Source organism: Lactuca serriola, chromosome 9 (assembly GCF_051521515.1).
Source record: "Lactuca serriola cultivar US96UC23 chromosome 9, Lser_US96UC23_V15, whole genome shotgun sequence".
Taxonomy (NCBI): Eukaryota; Viridiplantae; Streptophyta; class Magnoliopsida; order Asterales; family Asteraceae; genus Lactuca; species Lactuca serriola.
In genome coordinates this window covers 25,712,031-25,733,845 of record NC_136416.1, presented here as the reverse complement: position 1 = coordinate 25,733,845, position 21,815 = coordinate 25,712,031, and the positions used below count along the sequence as shown (strand labels likewise).

Below are 21,815 nucleotides of genomic sequence, written 5' to 3'. Positions count from 1 at the left end.
AAACATTTTTTTACATGACACTTTTTTTAAATAAAACAAAAAGTATTGTTGTCGTATTATAAAAAAAACTGTTTTTTACAAATAATTTGTATGTATTTTTATGTATTTATTTTACGTAAAATATTTCTTTTATTTCTTTAAAAAATAAGTTTTCATATAAAAAATATGTTTTCGTATATTATAATTTTTTATGTCTTCGAAATAATAATAATTAACACTAATATACATGCATTCTCGTGCTTTGCCACTTTGCACGCAACGACTTTCAAAGTCGCATGCCCTGATGTGAAACCCTCGCTCCTCAAACCGACGAGAAGAGAGACCCAAGTAAGATCCACACACACGTGCGTCCCTCCTACCCATCCAAAGGCCAAAATGTTAGTCGGTCTAAGTGTGGATCTTCCATCATAGGGGTCCGTCAAAAAAGTTAACTGACGCTTCATTTTTCGCAGAAAATACCTACCTGCCGACAAGTATAAAAAAGAACATCCTTAACCACATCATGTTTGTATTTGAAACCAGAGAGCTCTCTACAATGAACCGCATGTTTTCCAAAGGTGTCCAAACATGCCTTGCGGCAAACTGGACATATATCGTCAATTGAGATAGATAAATCATGAGGTGGTAACGAATGATAGATATAAATGTTATATACTTTAATTGAAATATGCCCATGACCGACTGACCAAGTGATTTATCCAAATTGAAAATTAGAATCGGTAATTCCTAATGTCTCGCAGCATATTCCAATTTCCAAATTCCAATCACGATCAATTGATCATCTCATCTGTCGATTCGCTTCAACGCTTGGGCTTAGGCAATTAGCGACTGAGTGACGATTCGTGAGACACACGAAACTGTGAGACCGTCTCACAGATTGCGATTTGCGAGAAACCAAGAGTGAGAAAGACGAGATTGCGATTTGCGACTTCATTACTTCAATCGTGCATTCGTTCTGTACCGTGGTTCTGTTTGAACCAAACGTCGCAGGCGGCAGCGGCACTCGGCAGGTCAGTAGGTCACTCATGATTACGAAACAGGGTTACAGGTTAGTGACTTTTTTTCTCCTTACTCCAATCGTGCTTCTCAATTCTCATCTTTTGTTTGACATGATTTGCATTACAGCGAATTTAGGATGTTGTTGTGCAGATTATTCTCAATACACCATTCCAAATATGTGTTTATGATTTTCCAATTTGATATTGTTGTGTAGAGTGCAGACTCTGTGATGTTCATACTCTGTTTTTTAGATTTTGGATGATGATGATGAATTTATGTTTATAATCAATGTTTTTGTGTAGATTGTATGATGTTTAGACTATATTTGATGTTACAAATTGTGTTTTTTTGTAGGTTTAGATGGCTACACCAGAAAATGATAAACAACCAACCATGAATGATGAAGATGAACTTGAGGACAATGAACAAGAAGCTGTAGAAAATAATGAACAAGAAGTTGTAGAAAATAATCCTAAAAAAAGGTTGAAATCCGCTGCTTGGAACCATTTTGATCCGATTTTTGTTGATGGCATCAAGTGTTTGTGAAAAACTGAAATTGTTCTATCAAGTGACTGAAAAATTTTATGATACCAAATATCCCACATCAAACATATTCTTCCCTTTAATTTGTGACATGAAACTATCGTTGTCGAGTTGGAGCGTATCAGATAATAATGTTATTAAGTCTATGGCATCAACTATGTTGACCAAATTTGAGAAGTATTGGAATGTAATACATAATGTTATGAGTGTAGCAATTGTCTTAGACCCTAGGTATAAGTTAAAGTTGATCAATTATTTCTTTCCAAAGTTATATGGGAATGAAGCAAGAAGTGAGATTATGCAAGTACGCAACATAATTACTGAGTTATTTGAAGAGTATAAAAAGAAACATAATGCAAAACAAGGAGCTTCTTGGAAACGACAATGCGAAACAAACGTCTTTGAAGGAAGGGGTTCTATTTTAAGTAAATCAATATGGGAGTTGGATTTCGAGAATATGCTTTATGAGGATGATGGATTGGAAAAAACCGAGTTGGATGATTATTTAGCTGAGAAGTTGTTACCGAATGAGGAGGGCTTTGACATATTAATGTGGTGGAAGTGTAATGGTTCTAAGTTTCCAATATTACAGAAGATTGCTAGAGATATCTTAGCCATTCCAATTTCTTCAGTTGCTTCGGAATAAGCTTTTAGCATGAGCGGGAATAAAGTGACAAAACAACGTAACCGACTCAAAGCGGAAACAGTTGGGGCATTAATGTGTAGCCAAAGTTGGTTACGGAAAGAACTTCAAGGTAAATTTTTAATACGTATATCAATTGTTATATCATACTTGTGTATAGATATTATTTTTTCTAAAAATAAGTTCTATATGTTTCAGGTAAAAAGTAAGGAGAACCACAGGCTTTTGATCAGACAATTGCATATGATGAGAATGTTGAGTAATTTTCAAAGAAATAGAACCAAAGACTTGAAATTTATTTTGTTTAATCATGTTCTCGTTTTGATGGTTGTTAAATTTTATGATTGATGTAAACAATCTAATTATGAGATATGGTTTTGATAGTGTATTAAACTTGATTTTTTTTGTGGCTTAAGTTGATTTATTATGACATATGGTTTTGAACTTTTGATAGCACGGGGATGGGCCAGGGATAAGCCCAAAATCTAAAGGGAGAGGATTAGATTTCCCGCCTCTGTTGGGGATGGGGATGAGGATGAGGATAAGGTTATAGACTCAGGGATGGGGATGGGGATGATAAACCCGCCCCATCCCGCCCCATTGCCATCTCTACACAAAACTAATGATCTCCGAGACCGAGTTGAAATTTTGAGAGGGGATGCCACATCCTTTGAGGATCCAAAAGAATACCTCCCGAATAAAATGATAACTTGTCAATAAATGATCGCTGAAGTGAACCCTTCTGACAAAAAATACAAAGGCTAGAGGATACGATCCATATGGGGATCCGGGCATCTTTGTAGTTTTATTTTATTTATGTTAAAAAAAATTTGATAGGGGTGAGCAAAAACCGCACCGCAACTAAAATTAACCGCAAAAACCACATAAACCGCAACCGAAAAACCGCAACAGCAATAAAAACCGATGGTGAGGTTTTCTGTTTTTCAAAAACCGCAAATTTGCGGTGCGGTGCGGTTATTTGTTTTCAAAAACCGCAAAAAAAACCGCACCGCACCGCATATATTATATACAATTTTTTTTATCAATTATTAGTTTATTAAATATAAAAATAAGACAAGTTTCATGAATGAAAGACGGATAAAATATTAGAAAACAAAAGTGTTAGTTTTTTTCTTATGTTTAACTTTGAAAAACGATGAAACTAGACAATTTTAAGACATTTAAGATATTAGTTGTTTGTGGTTTAAGTTAAATAGTTAATTGTCTTATACCTTATGGTTTTTTTTTTATTACAAGTAATATGTTTGAAGTCTTAAAACTATTTAAGCTCTAAATTGAGGTTAAAAACCACATAAAATAACCGCACCAAATCCATGCGGTTAATAACCGCAACACAAAAAAAATAAAACCGCACCAAAAAAATAACCGCACCATGCGGTTTTGAAAATGGATTAACCGCATTTGCGGCTAGTGGTGAAGTTTTGACTAATAACCGCACCGATACGGCCAATGCCAATCAGCTATTTTTGTTTAAATTTTAATAAACGATCATCACAACCGTTCAGTGTTGTCTCCTTTTCATGCCATGTCATCCATCCGCGTGACAGCCAAGCCTCCAATACAATCGCATTTATCTGTCTTATATAAACTCCGTGCGAAACAATTTCTTCAACAAAAGCAATCAATCGAATTCCCCCAAATTTGAAAACCTAGAATTTTCGTTTCCGTTCTCGTTCTCAATCTCCCAAAAATCTGATGGCTCCCAAGGCAGAAAAGAAGCCCGCCGAGAAGAAACCAGCGGAAGAAAAGAAAGCCGTGGCCGAGAAAGCGCCAGCGGAGAAGAAGCCAAAGGCCGGGAAGAAATTGCCTAAGGAAGCAGGCGCTGCCGCCGGAGACAAGAAAAAGAAGAGATCCAAGAAGAGCGTCGAGACCTACAAGATTTACATCTTCAAGGTGTTGAAACAGGTGCATCCTGATATCGGAATCTCAAGCAAAGCCATGGGAATCATGAACAGTTTCATCAACGATATATTTGAGAAGCTCGCCCAGGAGAGTTCGAGGCTTGCGAGGTACAACAAGAAGCCGACGATCACGTCAAGGGAAATTCAAACCGCCGTGAGGCTTGTACTTCCCGGTGAATTGGCCAAGCACGCCGTGTCGGAAGGCACAAAAGCGGTGACAAAATTCACCAGCTCTTGAATAGCTTTTCATTGAAACATGGCAGCGTTAGGGTTTCTCAACTTTTATCATCATGTATTAGCGATCAAATGTCGTTTTTCTTTTATTCTTCAGGAGGAATATGAGTTTGTAAATTTGGATTATCTTGATCCGATTTGTGTTTTTACAGTATCTGTGTAATGAAATGCGAATTTAAGATATCACAACATTCAGTCTATAATGGCATATCTGTTGTATAGAACATTTGACTCATACGAATATCATCACTCATTCAGCCATTATTACTCATGTATTAGTTTGTTTTGGGTAATTGTGTCGGATTAGTAAAAACAAAATACCTGTTTACTTTGAAGTTTGAATCAATTTCTATTCTTAAGGAACACACTTATACAACCAACATACAAAGTTTACGTATAACATTCAAAGCTTTAATTGGTAACAAAAAACTGCACTTGATCTCTAACTAAGCAAGTTAATTCATGTCAAAAACCAGACCTGACATTGTTGATGTTATTTCTTGTTTGCATAATTGACCTGAATATTTCTACCATCCGGTAGCTGAAAAGAAGCATTACAAACCAATAAAATGAATATGAAAATGATGTTATGGTTACATTTGAAGAAAATGTTTTTGTTTATGATTCTAATGTTTTTTTTTACCTGACCATGCATTTCTGCTAAGGTTTTGGTGGCAGACTCCTCAGAAACAAAATGCACAAATCCATATCCTTTTGATTTCCCACTCTTGTGATCGCATATAACCTTAACTGCAATGCAATCAATCATGGAAGTTAAAACTTTTTATAAGAAGATCAGACAGACACACAGCAGCTAGTGAGTTGTGATCATGTGAGTACCTTCAATTAATTCTCCATGCTGCTCAAATACATCTTTTAACACTGGTTCATGTGTATCATACGTAAGCTCTGTGTGCATACATATACTTTTATTACCATGAGTCAATAACCCAAGGCTACTATAAGCATGATGAGTTCGTAAAATGTGTAGGGTTTAGAATGAAGATGAACAATTTCACGAAAAGCAAAAGAACTAGAAGTGAATTTGAGAAGTATAGCAAACATCAGAAGATGCGAACAAAATAAACTCATAAAGTTTCTTTTGCTTTTTGTGAATTTGTTCATCTGAATAGAGAAAAAGTGAGAAGAGATACCTCCGACGACCAGTTTGTTGTAGGAGTGACGACATAACATCCATCTGAATCTGAATATTGGAGATGAAGAAAGCCGATAAACCCCATTCGCCCACATATTTATTTCGTTGCTTTCACCTGTGTTGTGTTATGCGGAATGATAACAATGACCATTTTAACCTTCTGATTTAATTCTAGGTCTTGATTGCTCAAGACTCGAACTCAATCAAATGACAAATCAATTCAGAACAATTTCACCATCCTATATTTAAAAGTTGTCATTGCTCCATCTATTACAAGTTCATCACTCTCTTTGATTCCTTGTAACAATTTATATGAATTCCAATTACAATTGAATGTAGTGAAACTATGAGTATGATCACTTTTAGTGAAACAAAGTCATAAATTTGTTGGTTTTAACTTTAAAAAAATCATGAATTACTACAAGATAAGATGATGTTTCTTCAAAAATTGGTAAAATATTTGATAAGACCTAATTTTTTCCACCAATAATTGTTGTAGTTGTCTTCACCGACATTTGTATGATTGATGACCCACACTATTGTTGTTTTTATCATAAACCATTAAAAAAGTTTACTCTTTTGATTCATCATTGCAGTTGATGTTGTGAATATTAATTCCAGAAAAAAAAAATATTGAGGGAACACTCAGCTTACATATGAACTTAATTTCTTGAGGTTGAATCTCCAACAACTCCGTGTTCATCTTTCCATTGAAACCAAAACCGTCTTCCTGAGTACTCATCAACAAACTAAGCTGAAACCAAACCATAACCTCCTTCCTGAGTGCTCATCACCAGACTGAAATACATCATGCAAATGAGCAAAACATACCCAAGAACCATCCTACCACAAGCTTCCTAGATTCTCCAGGACTCTCCTCGATTCAAGTATGGATCATGTGCTTTCAGTACTATGTGTCCAATTCTACCTTCCACACTTGTCCATACTTTCCTCAATAATCGTCCCAAATCCTCCAAGTCACTCTCTCAAACTAATACTCCAAATGCTCACTTATCCAGGTGTTGGTCTGCCCCTTCGGTCTATCTTAACTAGATATTGTCAAACATATCTGGCTGCTCGACATGCCCCTTCGGTCTATCTCAATTGGATATTGTAGCGCATATCTGGGTGCTCGACCTGCCCCTTCGGTCTATACCAACCTGATACCGCCGAACATATTTGGGTGCTCGACCTGCCCTTTGGTCTATCTTAACCGGATAGTGGGTCTATTTCACCCATACCCCTACCATATAATATCATACATAATTAACAGAATCATCAAACAATACATGCACACCTGATCATTATCATAAAGATAATCATCAGGTAAAATCATAACTAATGGGCCGACCTTGGTGCCTTTGACCCACGAATTCTACAAAGGGAGACTCACCTCAAATGGCAGATAAATCCAACAACTACTGCAACTGCTAAGAACCGTCTTCCATGAAATGAACCAACAACCAAACCATTCTCTAATAACTAACCATGGCAAAGCCCAGGTACCAATGCGTAAACGGTCCAACTAACCAGGCCTACTAATTACCCAATCTCATTGGGCCCAACCATATTGGGCCAACTTAGGCCCAACCATACTGGGCCTACTAAGGCCAAATTCACTATCCAAGGCCCATTAGGATAAGTTCAGCAAGGTAAGCCCAACCAGAAGTCCATTACTCTAAAATCCTTAGTCCAATATAAGCCCAAACCAAAGGATAAGTCCAAGACCAAGCTAGCCAACACTCAAAAAGCCCAAACTTGCACAAGAGAGACTCACGTTGTGAGCACCTTATGCTCACATCGTGAGTTCGTGGCTTTTACCCAAAAACTTCCTCGAACACGCTCTCATGTCGTGAGGTCTAATTCCTCTCGTGAGTCCAGATCTGACCAAAAATGAGCATTAAGCTCCTAATCCATTTAGCCCTAACATGGGACAGTCTAGAAGGTCTTCCTTGACCCTAAGGACCATAAAATTCGAAGCTTTTCAGTCATGCATGTCCAATACATGACTCAAACACCAACTTAGGTCAAAATGGGGGAAAAAGGACCAAGACTCCAGCTTGGAGTCCAAAACCATGACTAAAATCCAAATCTAAGACATATAATACTTAAGATACCACCATGATCCATAAAGTTTCCAAATTTATGAATCCCATGCATGCTAACCAAAATTACAAGCCATAAAATGCATGGAAACTTAGATCTAGCAAGCAAGGAAAGGAAAAGTATGGGCTTGAGGACTTACAGAGGTCCAAAAGCTCCATAACTAGCTGATGAAGAAGCCAAGATGCTAACAAATGATCTTCTTCTCCCTCAATAAGCTTCAAGTACCCAAAAACTCTTGAATAACACCAAGAATGACCAAGAACTTCAATGGGGGTTGAGATTAGAGTTTCTAGAGGTCTTGGAAGTGAAGGAGGCTGAGGAGGAGCAACCCTAATCATCTCATACCTTTAAATACCCAAAAAATAAGGGTTTTAGGGCATCAGGTGCCTCTCACGTAGTGCGCACTTCATGCTCACGTCGTGAGCCTTAAATGAGCTTGATCAATAAGTCAATGATCACTCACCCGAAGCACTCCAACTTCGAACGACCATAACTTCTCCTTTTCTACTCCGTTTTCGACGTTATTTATATCCACTGAAAGGTCTTGAAGATCCCTACCTTTCTATCAACTCCCCCTTGCCATAAAACTTTCTGAACAAAAATCAAATTCCATAACAGGTCCGAACTGCCACTTTACCGATATACTCTTGGTCTCCAAAAATACAAACCGAACCCTCAAATCATCTAAGCTAATTATCCACACTGAAATGGGTCTAAAACTTTCTTCCTTAAGATCTGAAGCCTCTTAGTAACATATATTCGGGTCACGGTCCCAAATATGAATCGTCTTAAAACATAATGTTACAACTCTCCCCCACTTAAATTAAATTTCGTCCTTGAAATCATTCCTTACCATCCCGACACACCAGGCAACTTGAGCCACACGACCACGCCCCGAGCATACCACAACCTTTCCAAGGAAACCGAAACCAGCCCTAGCAAGGCTCTCCAACCCGAAGATGAACAAATCCTTAATCCCTTGCAAAACAACCACGTCTACTCAACCTGAAATATGAAGCCTCAAGATGGTCTGACTCCTTAACAGATCGCCCATATTGAACCATTGTTAAATCCACTACACTTATTTCCCATCTGACTAATCAACTTCTGATAAATTGAGGTTCCAACTAGAAATGAAAGAATCACATACAAATTATTGTTGCGAAACACTTATACTTGACAGAAGGCTCAGATAATCCTTCGAGTAGAAGGCTCAACCCTGCAACAGTTAGACTCGGACGAGAGTTGTGCAACAGGGTCAAATCATTTACTCTAAGATTATTTAATCCAAATTTCAAGTGACATAACATATTCTCCAAATAACAAACGACTCCTCACACGAGTTCCAACTCAATAATATTGCGTTGACTTGTCTTGATGCCCTTTCACATTTAGAATCAATCCAAGACACAATCACAATAGCTTGATCTATCATTAATATCGAACCCATTCCTTACCCTTAAACCCTTCTATTGATGCCCTCGGCATATAGATACCTCTATTCTTATCCCACCGAAAAGAAAATCCTGCACATAAACACCGGCGATACCTAACTCGAGATCTCACCCAAAACCTTATGATTTACGACAACCCCTCACTGACCCGAGATATAAAGGTTCCCAACCATCGCTGAGACAACTAGTCTTGCACCTGGTTCAACCACCAGGTTCCCAAGAGTCTAATAACAAGGCTACCCAATGTATAAACCCCTCTGCATCACACACTAACCACCCACTTAATCTTGACCGGCATGTCCAAAGCATGAATTGATTCCCCCTTTACGCTCATGACCACCTCCAACTATAGTCCACCGTAAACTGGTGAATGCTACGATCCCATCGAAATCTTACAACACTTCTAACCAACCATTGTTACCACCCATGGTCTTGCCACACTCTATCCATCACAACCCCATGTAGCCTGAGTCGAACCAGCATCCAATCAGATGTTCATGTCATGCTTCGAACCCCAAAGCCTTCATCAGACGAAAACACGCAACGAGGCTCTAACACAACCCTCGACCTAGATCCATCCACATACCTGCTATGCATAACAAAAATACATTGACCAGCTGTTGGAAGTTCCCCAAACTCCCACTTACATAACCTCAATCCAAACAGCCACTTGTGTCGTCTCTCTTCCTGACCAGGATGCGAAGCTTGCCCTAGTTCTATACCCGATCCAACTCCCGGAAATTCTGATGGATTCTCCCCTACTTGGATTACAAGAATCTCTCTATCTCATCCCATCAATCCAATGGATTCCCAACCCGACAATCCTTATATGGTGAGAACCGCCTATGACCTGCGCTTACCTATACTAGCGTTCCATTACTAGCCAATCTCAATGATCGTCCAAACCCTGAATTCCTAAAGAATACTCTTGAAATCTTAATCGGTCTGATAATCCAACTCACCTCCCATGATACCACATCAATTCCTTAAGTTTTTATGTTGAGGACTAAAACCATAACACTTGCTCTGAGCTAGCGAATCTTCACCCCAACTTCCATCCTCAAAGAATTACTAAATTCTAACCATCTACAACCCATGCGAACATAAGACTCCCCTAACATTTCCAATGACCAATCAACTCATGAACTGACATCACCATCTTCCTACTATCGCTCTTCCCCTAGCAACTGTAGTTTTGAACCATAAAAGTTCTTCCATAGACGATTGTCGATCTTACTAGATCAAGGATAAAACAGTTGAACCCTGAATTTACTGGAGAACTAAAGCGCTAACCCTGACCAAATATTCTCCAAGCAATACCCCTAAATTTATCCCGACAAAGACCCTGAACAACAACTGAACACACTAAAACCTGCTTAACAAGACTCTCGACATGCAGAATGGCAAATCGCAATCCCGTAGTATCGTCTGAAGAAACCCTGAATCTCTCTTCCTTTTGAAGTACCTGCAACGAAACCTGAGCTGCCCTAACCACCAGACGGGGGCAATTATCCCTGATATGACCAGGCTAATGACAATGACGGCATAACTCTACCTCCAATGTGCATTCTTGGCGGATGTGACCTTTCCATCCATACCTGCCGCACTTATACATGTTGCGCACATCCTCATGTGCCCCTTTATCCTTCGTGCCACCACCACGACTCCCTGTGTCTCTAACACCATAAAATGCATGGAAACTTATATCTAGCAAGCAGGGAAAGGAAATGCATGAGCTTGAGGACTTACAGAGGTCCAAAAGCTCCACAACTAGCTGATGAAGAAGCCAAGATGCTAACAAATGATCTTCTTTTGGCTCAATGAGCTTCAAGGACCCAAAAACTCATGAATAACACCAAGAATGACCAAGAACTTCAATGGGGGTTGAGATTAGGGTTTCGAGAGGTCTTGGAAGTGAAGGAGACTGAGGAGGAGCAACCCTAATCATCTCATGGTCTGAAGTATAATGCTAATGGTTTGAGTCCTTAATCCATTTAGTCTTCAACTCCAACTTTCAAGAAGGCTTACCCCAACCCAAAGGACCATAAATATTGTAGCTTCTTTTTGTTATACATTACTTGAACACTAACTTGGTCAAAACAAAGGAAAGTGAGACCAAGACTCATGCTTGGAGTCCAATCCACCACCAAACTTCATATTTGAGACTTATTATTATCAAATGATCTCAAAGATCCATGAAGTTGCCAACTTTATGGATTCCATGCATCTTACTCAACCCATGCATTGAGAAAAGTGGGTAAAACTTATATCTAGTATGCTTAAATGAGAAACACAAGAACTTGAGGACTTACAAAGGTCCAAAAACAACACAAGATGGTGAGGAGGAGGCTTGATTGCTAAAACAATGCACCAAAGGGACTTTCTTCTTTAAGAAGGAACTAAAACCACCCAAAATGAGCCAAAACTACCAAAATAAGCTACGGTTAGGGTTTTCTGAAGTTTGAAAGAGATGGAGGCTGAAAAATGAACCCTAAATCCGAGTTTATGGTGCTTAAATACGAAGGAAACCCTAAAATATCAAGGGCTTGGCTGCAGCCTTTTTCATGTCTTAACCAGCTATGTGTCACGCTGTGACCACTGCTTCATATATGCGTCCTCATTTGGCTCGTCACGTCGTGACCTCCTTATAGTCACGACTAGTTTTTCCCAAAAATTATGTCTTTGACTCCTTAATGCCCTACACTGATCCATTCTCGAAACTGGATGTTAGGAAACGAAAATTGTTATAAAGGGAAATCATATGGCTAAAAAGAAAAAATACATGTAATCAACAACTTCAATAGCAAATCCACAAATCAATCACAAGATTATAAGCCAAATGTTGATACTAATGGCTTATTTGTTTAACACGGCTAGATTACCGGAAACTAAAGAAAGAGAAATTAACTTACAAACGAAAATCAAAAGATTATCTTGATACTTGAAGCCTTTAATTCAATTGCTCCTCTGCTGTTGTGCGTGGGTTCTCCCTAAAAATTATATTTTTATAACTGATCCCCTCTTTTTCCATGGATACGTGAGGGCCAAACTAATGATATTGGGCTGCTGAAGGTAATCAACGTAGGCTGTCAAAATATTAATGACTGGTTTGCTGAAGTTCAAATTGTGGGCTGCAACATGTGTTGATTTTATTCATGGCTGCGAAACAAAAATCTAGACAGATTCTATTGCTCTTGTTCACGAGTGCTAATCAAACTTGGTCCAAATCCGATCCTCGAAGACATTTATACAATTTTGGCTCAATCTAACCACATTTCTGTTTTGGTCTTCTCAGTTGATTAAACGCATTGTTGTCAAATTTTTAAAATTGTCAAACACCTCGTTTTATTGGTTTATCATTGATGTCACTACGAGACTTCAAACATTGTTGAAAGGCTTTCCATGTAAAGTCTATTAGTTCTTAAAGATGTCCTTAATCGCTTACATATATTTAGCCCATGCAAATGGAAAAGACCAACCCAAGGCCCCCCGCACGATTATACAGACCATGTGAATATCAATTGAAACGATACCAAAAACGACAAACATAAGTTACTCCAAAAGTCCATAAAATTAAGAAACAAGCTGTTTCATTCATTCGAATTGGATACATCTGATTAACAAAAACTAATCTAAGCTCTTTAACGAACAATCAACCACAAACGATTAACAGATTAAAACCCATAGGATTAAATGTAACATTAAACTAGGCTTTTGCAGCTTTCTTAGGTGACTTGGCAGCCTTAGAAGGAGATTTTGGCTCTGCGGCAGCAGCAGTCTTCTTGGGCAAAAGAATCGGGTTGATATTCGGTAGAACACCACCATGAGCAATTGTTACTCCGGCCAACAATTTTCCAAGTTCCTCATCGTTCCTAACTGCCAAAAGTAAATGTCTTGGGATTATTCTGTGCTTCTTGTTGTCCCTGGCCGCATTCCCTGCTAACTCTAATACCTGAAAGCAAACAAACAATACTCAGAATCGACGGAGAGCAGATTGAACTTAAATCCAGATCTGAGAGGTAATAGGGTGAATAAAGCGTATATGAACAGATTGAACTGGAAAACTTACTTCCGCAGCAAGGTATTCGAGAACGGCAGCAAGGTACACCGGAGCACCGGTACCAACACGCTTAGCATAACGTCCATTCTTCAGAAAACGACCGATTCTACCGACGGGGAACTGAAGACCGGCTTTGACTGAACGAGTGACCGACTTCTTCCTCGGACCACCCTTCCTTCCAGCGGCACCCTTCTTCACTTTTCCGGTTCCCTCCATGTGTTTATGTGTATTGCTTTTCAGAAATGACTGAGTGAGTTGATTGTAGATGATGGTGCTTGAGGAGTAGCGTCGGCATTGTTTATATGTGGTGTGTGAGGGGTTTGGAATTGTAAAATGGGTTAGTATCAGCCGTTGGATTGTGGTTAACCTGTAATCCGTGTGAAGTATAATGGACCAATGGGAATCGGTTTAAATTTTGAATTCTATTTGAAATTTATGGGAATAATTCATCATTCCCGCCTAAGTTTTTTTTCCCCTTTCTTAAATTTCTTCCATCAAATTTTCGGTATTATTTGTATAATTGATTTATTAGGAATGACATGTCAAATAATATATATGTATTTAGGAATAAGATATTGAAATTTTAGTGTACTATAAAATAAAGTAGGCAAAATGTTATTATAATGTATTTATTGAAGTCGAAATTTATCATATTGCAGAAATTGGCACATCGGGTGTTATGATATTTGAAAATTATATGTTTTGTAAATCCTTGTATGGACACGAAAATAATGGATTTCCCCTGACAATTGTTGGGTAGGGTAAGCTCTTTATAATACTAATTTTCAACTTATCAACTTCCAAATACCCAACTGTTAGGGTCAAGATCTTGAATCCTATCCAGTATTCTCGATTCAGTATCTTAAAGATATATTTAAGGTTCCAAAAATTCATATGTCTGGATCCTGATTATTATTATTATTATTTCTTAACAAACTTAACAGCTATATTTTTGTTTATTTCTCACGTGTGCATAAATTGTCAACATAAGACTCATTTTCAACGAAGAAACGTTTCAATCAAGCTTAAGACCCATAAATACCAAGTCAAAAGCACGTGCAAATATCAGTTCAACATAATCCCAAAAATATCGAACTTTTAGTTACATAACCTGGACTATAAATGCATTTTTAACATGCACACAATCGAGACAATCTCCATACACCTTACGCACCTAGAGCTAGGCAAACACTGGTTTGAGTTTGGATTCACACGAGTTTTTATCCAAATCTCTCAACCCAACCGATTCGACACAGTACGCATGCGCGGGGCGTACTCATGCGGTACAATGGGTGTACCTGAGCATTAACCACCATCGGTCATTAATACCTAACTTTCAAATATACTTAATGAAAGTTTTATTTTTAACATTACAAATAGATTTAATTTTTGTTGATTTTTTATTCAAACAATTTAAGCAGTTTGAGATGTTCTAAAAGAAATTATAAATATTATATATTTAATATACAATATAAACATAAAATTACACACAACTGGTCATGAATACCTAGCGGTTCGTGGTGGTTTGATCGCCGAACTCTAACCAATTTTTACCAATTGTTACATATAAATGACAAACCTGCCGATCTCACCCTTGATTCTCTCATGTTTCCAGTTCTTTTTTCTAAACTTTTTTTGCATGTGTCTCTCAAATCAATCCCAAAAGTGGAGAATCAACGGATATCCTCATACACATCCCCCAGATTGAAGACCCAACCGACTTGCAGCTCAAAGCATCCGCTACTACATTCGCTTTACCCGGATGGTACACACCTCATAGTCATAATCATTGACTATGTACAACCACCTACATTGCTCGTGTTCAGGTTCAGATGATCCATAAAATATCTCAAACTCTTGTGATCTGTGTAAGCAGTACAACCCAAAATGGACCATGCTACTCTCGGGTCAAGTACATACCAATTATAGTTATGGGCTTAGACACCTAATCCAACACCTATAAGATGGAAACAACCTCCTCCTGAAGGATCTCCCTAACCCGATCCTCAGTCAATGATGGCTTATCCTGGCCGCATGCTCCTGATCCTGATCCAGATCCTACCTCAAATAGTCTCGTAATCGCCATACTGAAACAAAACCAGGGAGATATCAGATAAAATGCATATAACATCATGGGAACCAATTCCTAAACAAAACCCTATGGGTCGTGAGTTCCCTGCTACGCGCACGGGTCTTGTGCTTGCAGTAGTACGAGTCCATACTACCTTTCACACCTACTTGTATTTGTCTTAGAGGATTATCACAACAACCCTAACGATACTCGTTGGCATACGTGTACACTCTATCCTCACTTCCTAAATGAAGGATAAACATCACGTGACTGGTCGGTTAACCCCACCCAACTCATCCATGAAACTTTCACCGACCCTAGATCACTTGTATATGCTAATCATACATAACACTGGATCCTATAGGCGATCAAATATTCAACCCAAACCTTAAGCCCGCAACCAAAAAAGGAACATGAAATAATGCCAAATCGAACGTTCTGAAGCTATAGAATCTTAGTTATGTAGAACTATGATGCATACATAAAGCAACTATAATAATGATGTTAACTTCATATAAAGAAACCCTAGGCTATCAGGCATCATATAATCGGGAAATTTTATCATAGAATTCCTGAAGATCCCTAGCCTATCACTAGCATGTTGTTGTAACATATCATAATATCAAATAACAATGTGGTAATTTGGGGTCTACTTACTGGCTCCGACTGATCGTAGACACCGCATCCTCTTGTGATTATTTTGAAAACAATTTGAAAATCATTTTTAAAACATTTTCCTTAGTTTGAGACTAGATTCACACGAGTGTTCCTCCTATTCAGTTAAACCAAGGCTCTAATACCAACCTGTAACAACCATAAAATCACAACAAATTTAAACTTTTTAGAGATAACCCAAAATCATAAAACAGTTACAAAATCATTGTTTCCAAATTGTTTATCAAACATTAGAGTTTTCCTAAAAAATCACAATGCCATAAGAACCAAAAGATATGTATGGTCATGCCTTCGCCTTCCCTCGATCATATGAAGTACTTGAGACAGTAAATTAAAAATCGTAAGCCAAAGCTTAGAAACTTCCCCCAAAGTGCCAACACATAAACAATTCACATATACAACAGCATATCGGGTCCAATCAACCATCAGGTTGGAATACCCCAGGGCCAATCACCCCTTCGGGTCTGGTCATCATCGGGATGGAATACCCAGGGTGGAATGCCAATATACAATGGGTCCAGTCAACCATCGGGTTGGAATACCCCAAGCTCAGTCAACCATTGGGTTGGAATGCCAATATACAATGGGTCAAATCATCTTCGGGATGGAATACCCTCGGGCTCAATCAACCATCAGGTTGGAATGCCCCCGGTTTGTTGGTCCACACACATAGCGGTAAATCCTCAACCAAAAACCAAAATATGTGCACATATAACAAATAAACATAAAACCAGTCAAGAGATAATCAGACAGATCAACAGATCCCTAAGCATAACATTATCCTATATACCAGGATACAGACCCAGCAGATCACTACAACATGATAACATACCATCACAAAACAAGAAATCTAATCCAATGGCCGACCTTGGTGCCTTCGACCCGTAAGTACAATAAGGAAAACTCACCTCGCAGTCTGGACAAAAGTTGATGAGGTCTCGACTCTGAATCTCAGCTCTAACCGTCACCTATCCAACTAAATGACCACTTCTCAGTTAAAATGCCAAAATACCCTTCAGGTCAAACTTGGTCAAAATCAAAGTCAACCTGGTCAAAATCCATCAGTCAACTAAGTCAACCTAGCCGAGTCGACATAGTACGCGTACGCGGGGCATACTCCTAAGGTACAATGGGTGTACCCGAGCATTGACCATCATCAGGGTGGTTGACTACGTATACGATGCGTACTCCCATATTTCCTAAGCTCTTATTAAGAGCTTAATTGCTTACGCTCTCACGCCCATCTTTCAGATCCATGGCCAAAATACCCTAAAGAGTCATAAAGTTTCCAACTTTATGACTTTGCATGTCCATTAAGTGCTTAACTCAACTTCTTAATCCATTAAGACTTTCTCAATGATTCATGGAGCAAAACCAACCATTTGGAACCCATTTTTATGATTGATGACACTCCTAAAGGTCTGAAGGCTCGGCTTAATGGGTCCGTAACAATCCATGGCCAATAATCACCATTTTGGGACCAAAAAGTGACTTAAAAGATTGACAATCTAGATCTACATGATGGAGATGTAAAATTTCAAGCTTTATACCTTCAAGATGTTGCAAACCAAGTAGAAGTCCTAGATCCAAAGTGCTCCTAACTCCAAGATCTTGTCACTACCTTGTTCTCTCTTCAAAAGTACATCAAAACTCTCTTGAAGGCCCAAAAATGGCTATATTGCTCATATGGTTCCTTCGGGGTCGATATACATACGTACGCACATCGTAGTCCTCTAAGTCTCAATTAACCAAAATGCCACTATGGGCCCTTTTTGCACTCTTTATTAAACTTAGGGACCAAAATGCAGTATAATTCAATTATAGGGTCAACATTATAAGTACCTCATCATTGGGATGTTACATTACCAATAGTTAATGACCTTGGACACTTTTTCCAACATTTAATTCTTGCATTAAAACCTTATTCTTCTTATTCATTCAAAGAGTACCACTAACACCAAAATGAACCAAAACTTCAAAATGGAGGCTAGGGTTTAGCAAGGATGTTTTGGGAGGTGATGGAGGTTGAAGGTGGAAGAAGCCCTAGCCATCACTTCCCTTAAATAAGGCCTTAAGCCCAAAAATTAGGGTTTTTCACGTTTGTTGCCCCCACGTTGTGGCACACATCCTGCCACGTCGTGGGATCCAAAATGAACTTGCGTTTCATGTAAGGTCGCCACGTCGTGGAAACCTATTCACCACGTCGTGGCCAACCATAAATCTCAATTTTAAAAGTGAAAATACATACCAGAAATTGGGCGTTACAAAATGGAATTCCAGAAGTCGGATTAAATACCACTTCTTTCAAAACTTTAGAATCATGTGTTATGCCCTCCCATTTAGCCCATACAAAGGTGAATATCATATCAAATCAAAAATACCAATTTCAGAAAGAAAAAATGCGTACCTACTGTTGTAGAGGTCGATGCTGACAAAGGTTGAGAAGGCGTCGAAGTCGCCGGAGGGAGGTCCTGGTTTCAGGCTTCGTGGAAGATGGAAGGAATGAAGAAGAGATGTTAGCTTTGTTTCTAAGTGGAGGCGTGTTTTTTGTGTCTTCTTTTAGGTCGTAGAGGGCACAATGGGAACAAAGTGTTTTTTTTTTGGATGTCAACAACAATCTTTAGTTGGAACGAGTTAGGATGTCACCACTAACATTCTTGGCTAGTAAATTCCGTCCTTAAGTAAACAATCTTTAGTTTGTATCAAAACCTACATGTATGTGAGTTAGATTACAATATATCATAGTCCCTCAAAAGAAAAACGAAAAAAAAAAAAAAAAAAACATATTTATTGTTGACAATTTTAAGTTCAAAAACTAATTTCCGTATGTTATAAGTTCATAATATCAAAAGTATTTTTGTATTTTATATAAGTTCATAATTTATTTGATTATAAACTTACAACAAATGTATTTAAAATTATATTTTTTTCTGATAAAGGAAAAACCGAAGCTGCATGCAGTTTCAGTTAATATAAAGGAAAAACACTAGGAAAAATTAAGAAGATGGCTTCGCCCGGGTTCGAACCGCAGACCTTCAGTGTGTTAGACTGACGTGATAACCAACTACACCACGAAACCGCTTGTGACCTAAACTTAATTTAATTGTACAAAAATTCAAGTAGTCTCCGTTTTTGTCCCTCTCGATCTCAACCCAAATTTCTTGAGTTCTCTATCTGGAGAGCATATGCTACAAACACAAATTGTATAGATATTCGAATGTTTCTTATTTGATTATCTAATTCAGGGTTAATCGGAAAGAATGGCCAATGGTGATCTTGATTTATGCCTCTGTCGATCTGATTAAGAACATCAAGAAATCGAGGGAGGTGGAATTTGGAAATGGAGGTCCCGGTGCTAATCGAGATGCTCCCGCGTTTAGTTAGTTTAACTCAGATAGATAGATATGAACATTGTCATATTTTTCCAGCGTCTTTTGCATGCTCCGAAAATCATAAATCCAACTGGTGCTGTTATTGCAAGCAATAATGGTTTCCTAAATAAACTTTTGTTTGTCATCTTAATCCCTCGTTGACTAGCTTATACATATAACCAAAATCACTTATTGATTTATGATCTCTTCAAAATATGAGATGTTTTTAACTTTTCATAAAGTTATTCTAAGAATAGCTTTTGCAACAAACAATATTTTTGATTTATTAGTTTTTTGAAAAGTTAAGGGTACGATTGTTTGTGGAAAAATTTTAAAAAAACAGAAATTTTGAAAGTACGTTTGGTTTGTTTAGTTTTTCAAAGTTTTCTAAGAAAATTAAAAATTCTCAATTTTCCAAATTGCATGTAAATTAGAAAAGATAATTTTACATTTTTCCAAAGTTTTCCAAAATTTCTAAGATAGAAAATGAAAACTCCATCGCTTCCAACCAAACACGTTTTTTAAAATTTTCTTTGAAAACTGAAAATGAAAACTCGAATTTTTTTTTTAAATTAATACATACTAGTATTAGTTATCATTGTACAACGAATGAAAAGACAAACGAGCAACAAGTTGTACCGCTAAACTTTTATGTATGATAAAATCAATTCTTTTGAAGACTACATCCATAGATCTAGGGGATATAGCATTTCTATGCATGATCCGTTGTACTCTACTAAGAAGCTGCACCGCATCCGGCGTAAAGAAACCAAACGTATCAAATGCAAAAGGTATGAACACATATTGATTTTCCACGCACGATTTCTCATATTTGGTAACCTTGCAAGTAGCAGCTTTTAATGCATCCTGTCCCGCCATGAAACCCTGGATCTCAAGCCTACGGGAGGGGATACCTATGTAAGGTCCACACATGTGTGTTTCCCTCCAACTCATCCAAAAATCAAAACGTCAGCCGATCAAAGGGTTGACATTCCTTCTGTCGGTTCAGTCAGGAAATTCATAGGAGCCTCTTTCTTGACGGAAACCCTGACACGCTTAAATATGTCGACCAAAACATCTCTAACCAAATCGTGCATGTATTTGAACCCCGAGAGTTCTTTGCAATGAACTGCATGCTCTCCAAAAGAGTCCAAACATGTCTTACGGCACATCGGACATATCTTGTCAGCTGGGAATATTCGAATCAAGAGTCGATATTTGAGGATGGTATGATATTCCACAGGAGACATGACGGCTCAGAAGAAAGCAATTGTAACGCCCGATTTTGAATCGTTTCTCATTGCAGGGTGGTGATCAAGGAGTATGTATTAGCAAGCTTAGAACCCTTGAAGAATTGAGTTTGGGCTCATTTGGAGGTTGATGATGTAGTTTGGATGATTCGGGTATTCAATTTTTGTTTTGGAGCCTAAGGGTATCGGTAAAGGCATTGGTTCGGGCCTTTTTATGAATTTTGGATTTAATTTCGGTTGGTTTTCAGACTAAATAAAGTTTATAGATGTGTAGGACTTCTCGTTACCTTTTCATGGATATAAAGAACATCAAAAATGGATAAGGGATGCAAAAGTTATGACCATTTAAAGTTAGAGGGGTGTTGGGCCAAAACGGGTACGCATGACGTACAAGGGAGGTACGCATGGCGTACACAAGAATTTGGACAGGGTGCATTTGGGAACGCCCTGCGTTCCCCAAGGGAACACGTTGCGTTCTTCAGGCCAGATTAAAACCCTAATTTAGGGTCTTGGACCCTATTTAAAGACCTTAACTCACCTCCAACCCTCATTTCCTTTAGCCTCCATCCTATCCAACCCTAAGAACGAAACCCTAGATCTCATTTGTGTAAATGACACATTTTGGACCGGTGTAGCATTATGTTTAAAGGTTTTTACCCCTTTGGTCAAAGTTCTTCGGATGGTTGATGCGGATCGAAAGCCATCAATGCGTTTTGTATATGGTGAGATTCAAAATGCGAAACAATAAATTAATAATGCTTTGGGCAACAATAAAAAAGCGTATGAGCCTATTATGGATATCATTTCGAAAAAGATGAAAGGTAGGCTTGATACACCCCTACATTTGACGGCTTACCTTTTAAATCCATATTATCTTTATAAGAATCCGGAGATCCAAAATGATATTGATGTGACCGATGCGATTGTTGATTTTGTCGATACAATATATCTGGGAGATCATTCTTTGCAAAACCATATCGTGATGGTTGAGTTGCTGGTTTACATGGGTAAACAAGAAAATTTTAGTCGAGAAATTGCAATTAAAGGATGTGAGGTGAACAACGACAAATTTGATCCGGGTAATATATTTTAAATTGTATTTATTTTATAAAATTCCAAAATAATCAATTTAACAATGTTTTTTTTTCAACTTGTAGCGAATTGGTGGGTAGCTTATGGTGCCTCAACTCCACAATTGAGAAAGATTGCTACAAGGATACTTTCTTTAACAACTAGTTCTTCGGGGTGTGAAAGAGATTGGAGGACTTTTGAAGGGGTTGGTAGTTTACTAAATTTTTAATTATAATTTTTAAGTAGTTTATTCAAAACTT

At 38.1% G+C, this 21,815-nt stretch overlaps 2 protein-coding genes and 1 non-coding gene across 3 annotated transcripts; 1 reads left to right on the top strand and 2 right to left on the bottom strand.

Moving 5' to 3' along the window:
- The first annotated feature begins 3,804 nt into the window (after positions 1–3,804).
- LOC145072188 (histone H2B) lies at positions 3,805–4,524 on the top strand. The gene has a single exon (XM_079018570.1). The coding sequence runs from the start codon at positions 3,902–3,904 to the stop codon at positions 4,343–4,345; it is 444 nt and encodes a 147-aa protein (XP_078874696.1). The 5' UTR covers positions 3,805–3,901; the 3' UTR covers positions 4,346–4,524.
- Positions 4,525–12,630: 8,106 nt separating this feature from the next.
- Positions 12,631–13,401, bottom strand: LOC145073591 (histone H2A). The gene is made up of 2 exons (XM_079020133.1): positions 13,127–13,401; positions 12,631–13,009 (listed from the first exon to the last, which is right to left on the bottom strand). Exons 1-2 carry the CDS (start codon positions 13,331–13,333, stop codon positions 12,764–12,766), a joined length of 453 nt encoding a protein of 150 aa, XP_078876259.1. The 5' UTR covers positions 13,334–13,401; the 3' UTR covers positions 12,631–12,763.
- A 5,467-nt stretch (positions 13,402–18,868) lies between these two features.
- Positions 18,869–18,942, bottom strand: TRNAV-AAC (transfer RNA valine (anticodon AAC)). The gene has a single exon. It is a non-coding gene; the product is annotated as a tRNA-Val (tRNA).
- Between the last annotated feature and the right edge of the window lie 2,873 nt (positions 18,943–21,815).

Coding starts and splice junctions, on each gene's coding strand:
- LOC145072188 (XM_079018570.1), top strand. CDS start 3,902: ATGGCTCCCAAGGCAGAAAAGAAGCCCGCCGAGAAGAAACCAGCGGAA.
- LOC145073591 (XM_079020133.1), bottom strand. CDS start 13,333: ATGGAGGGAACCGGAAAAGTGAAGAAGGGTGCCGCTGGAAGGAAGGGT. Junction 13,010..13,126: donor TCGAATACCTTGCTGCGGAA/GTAAGTTTTCCA, acceptor GTTTGCTTTCAG/GTATTAGAGTTAGCAGGGAA.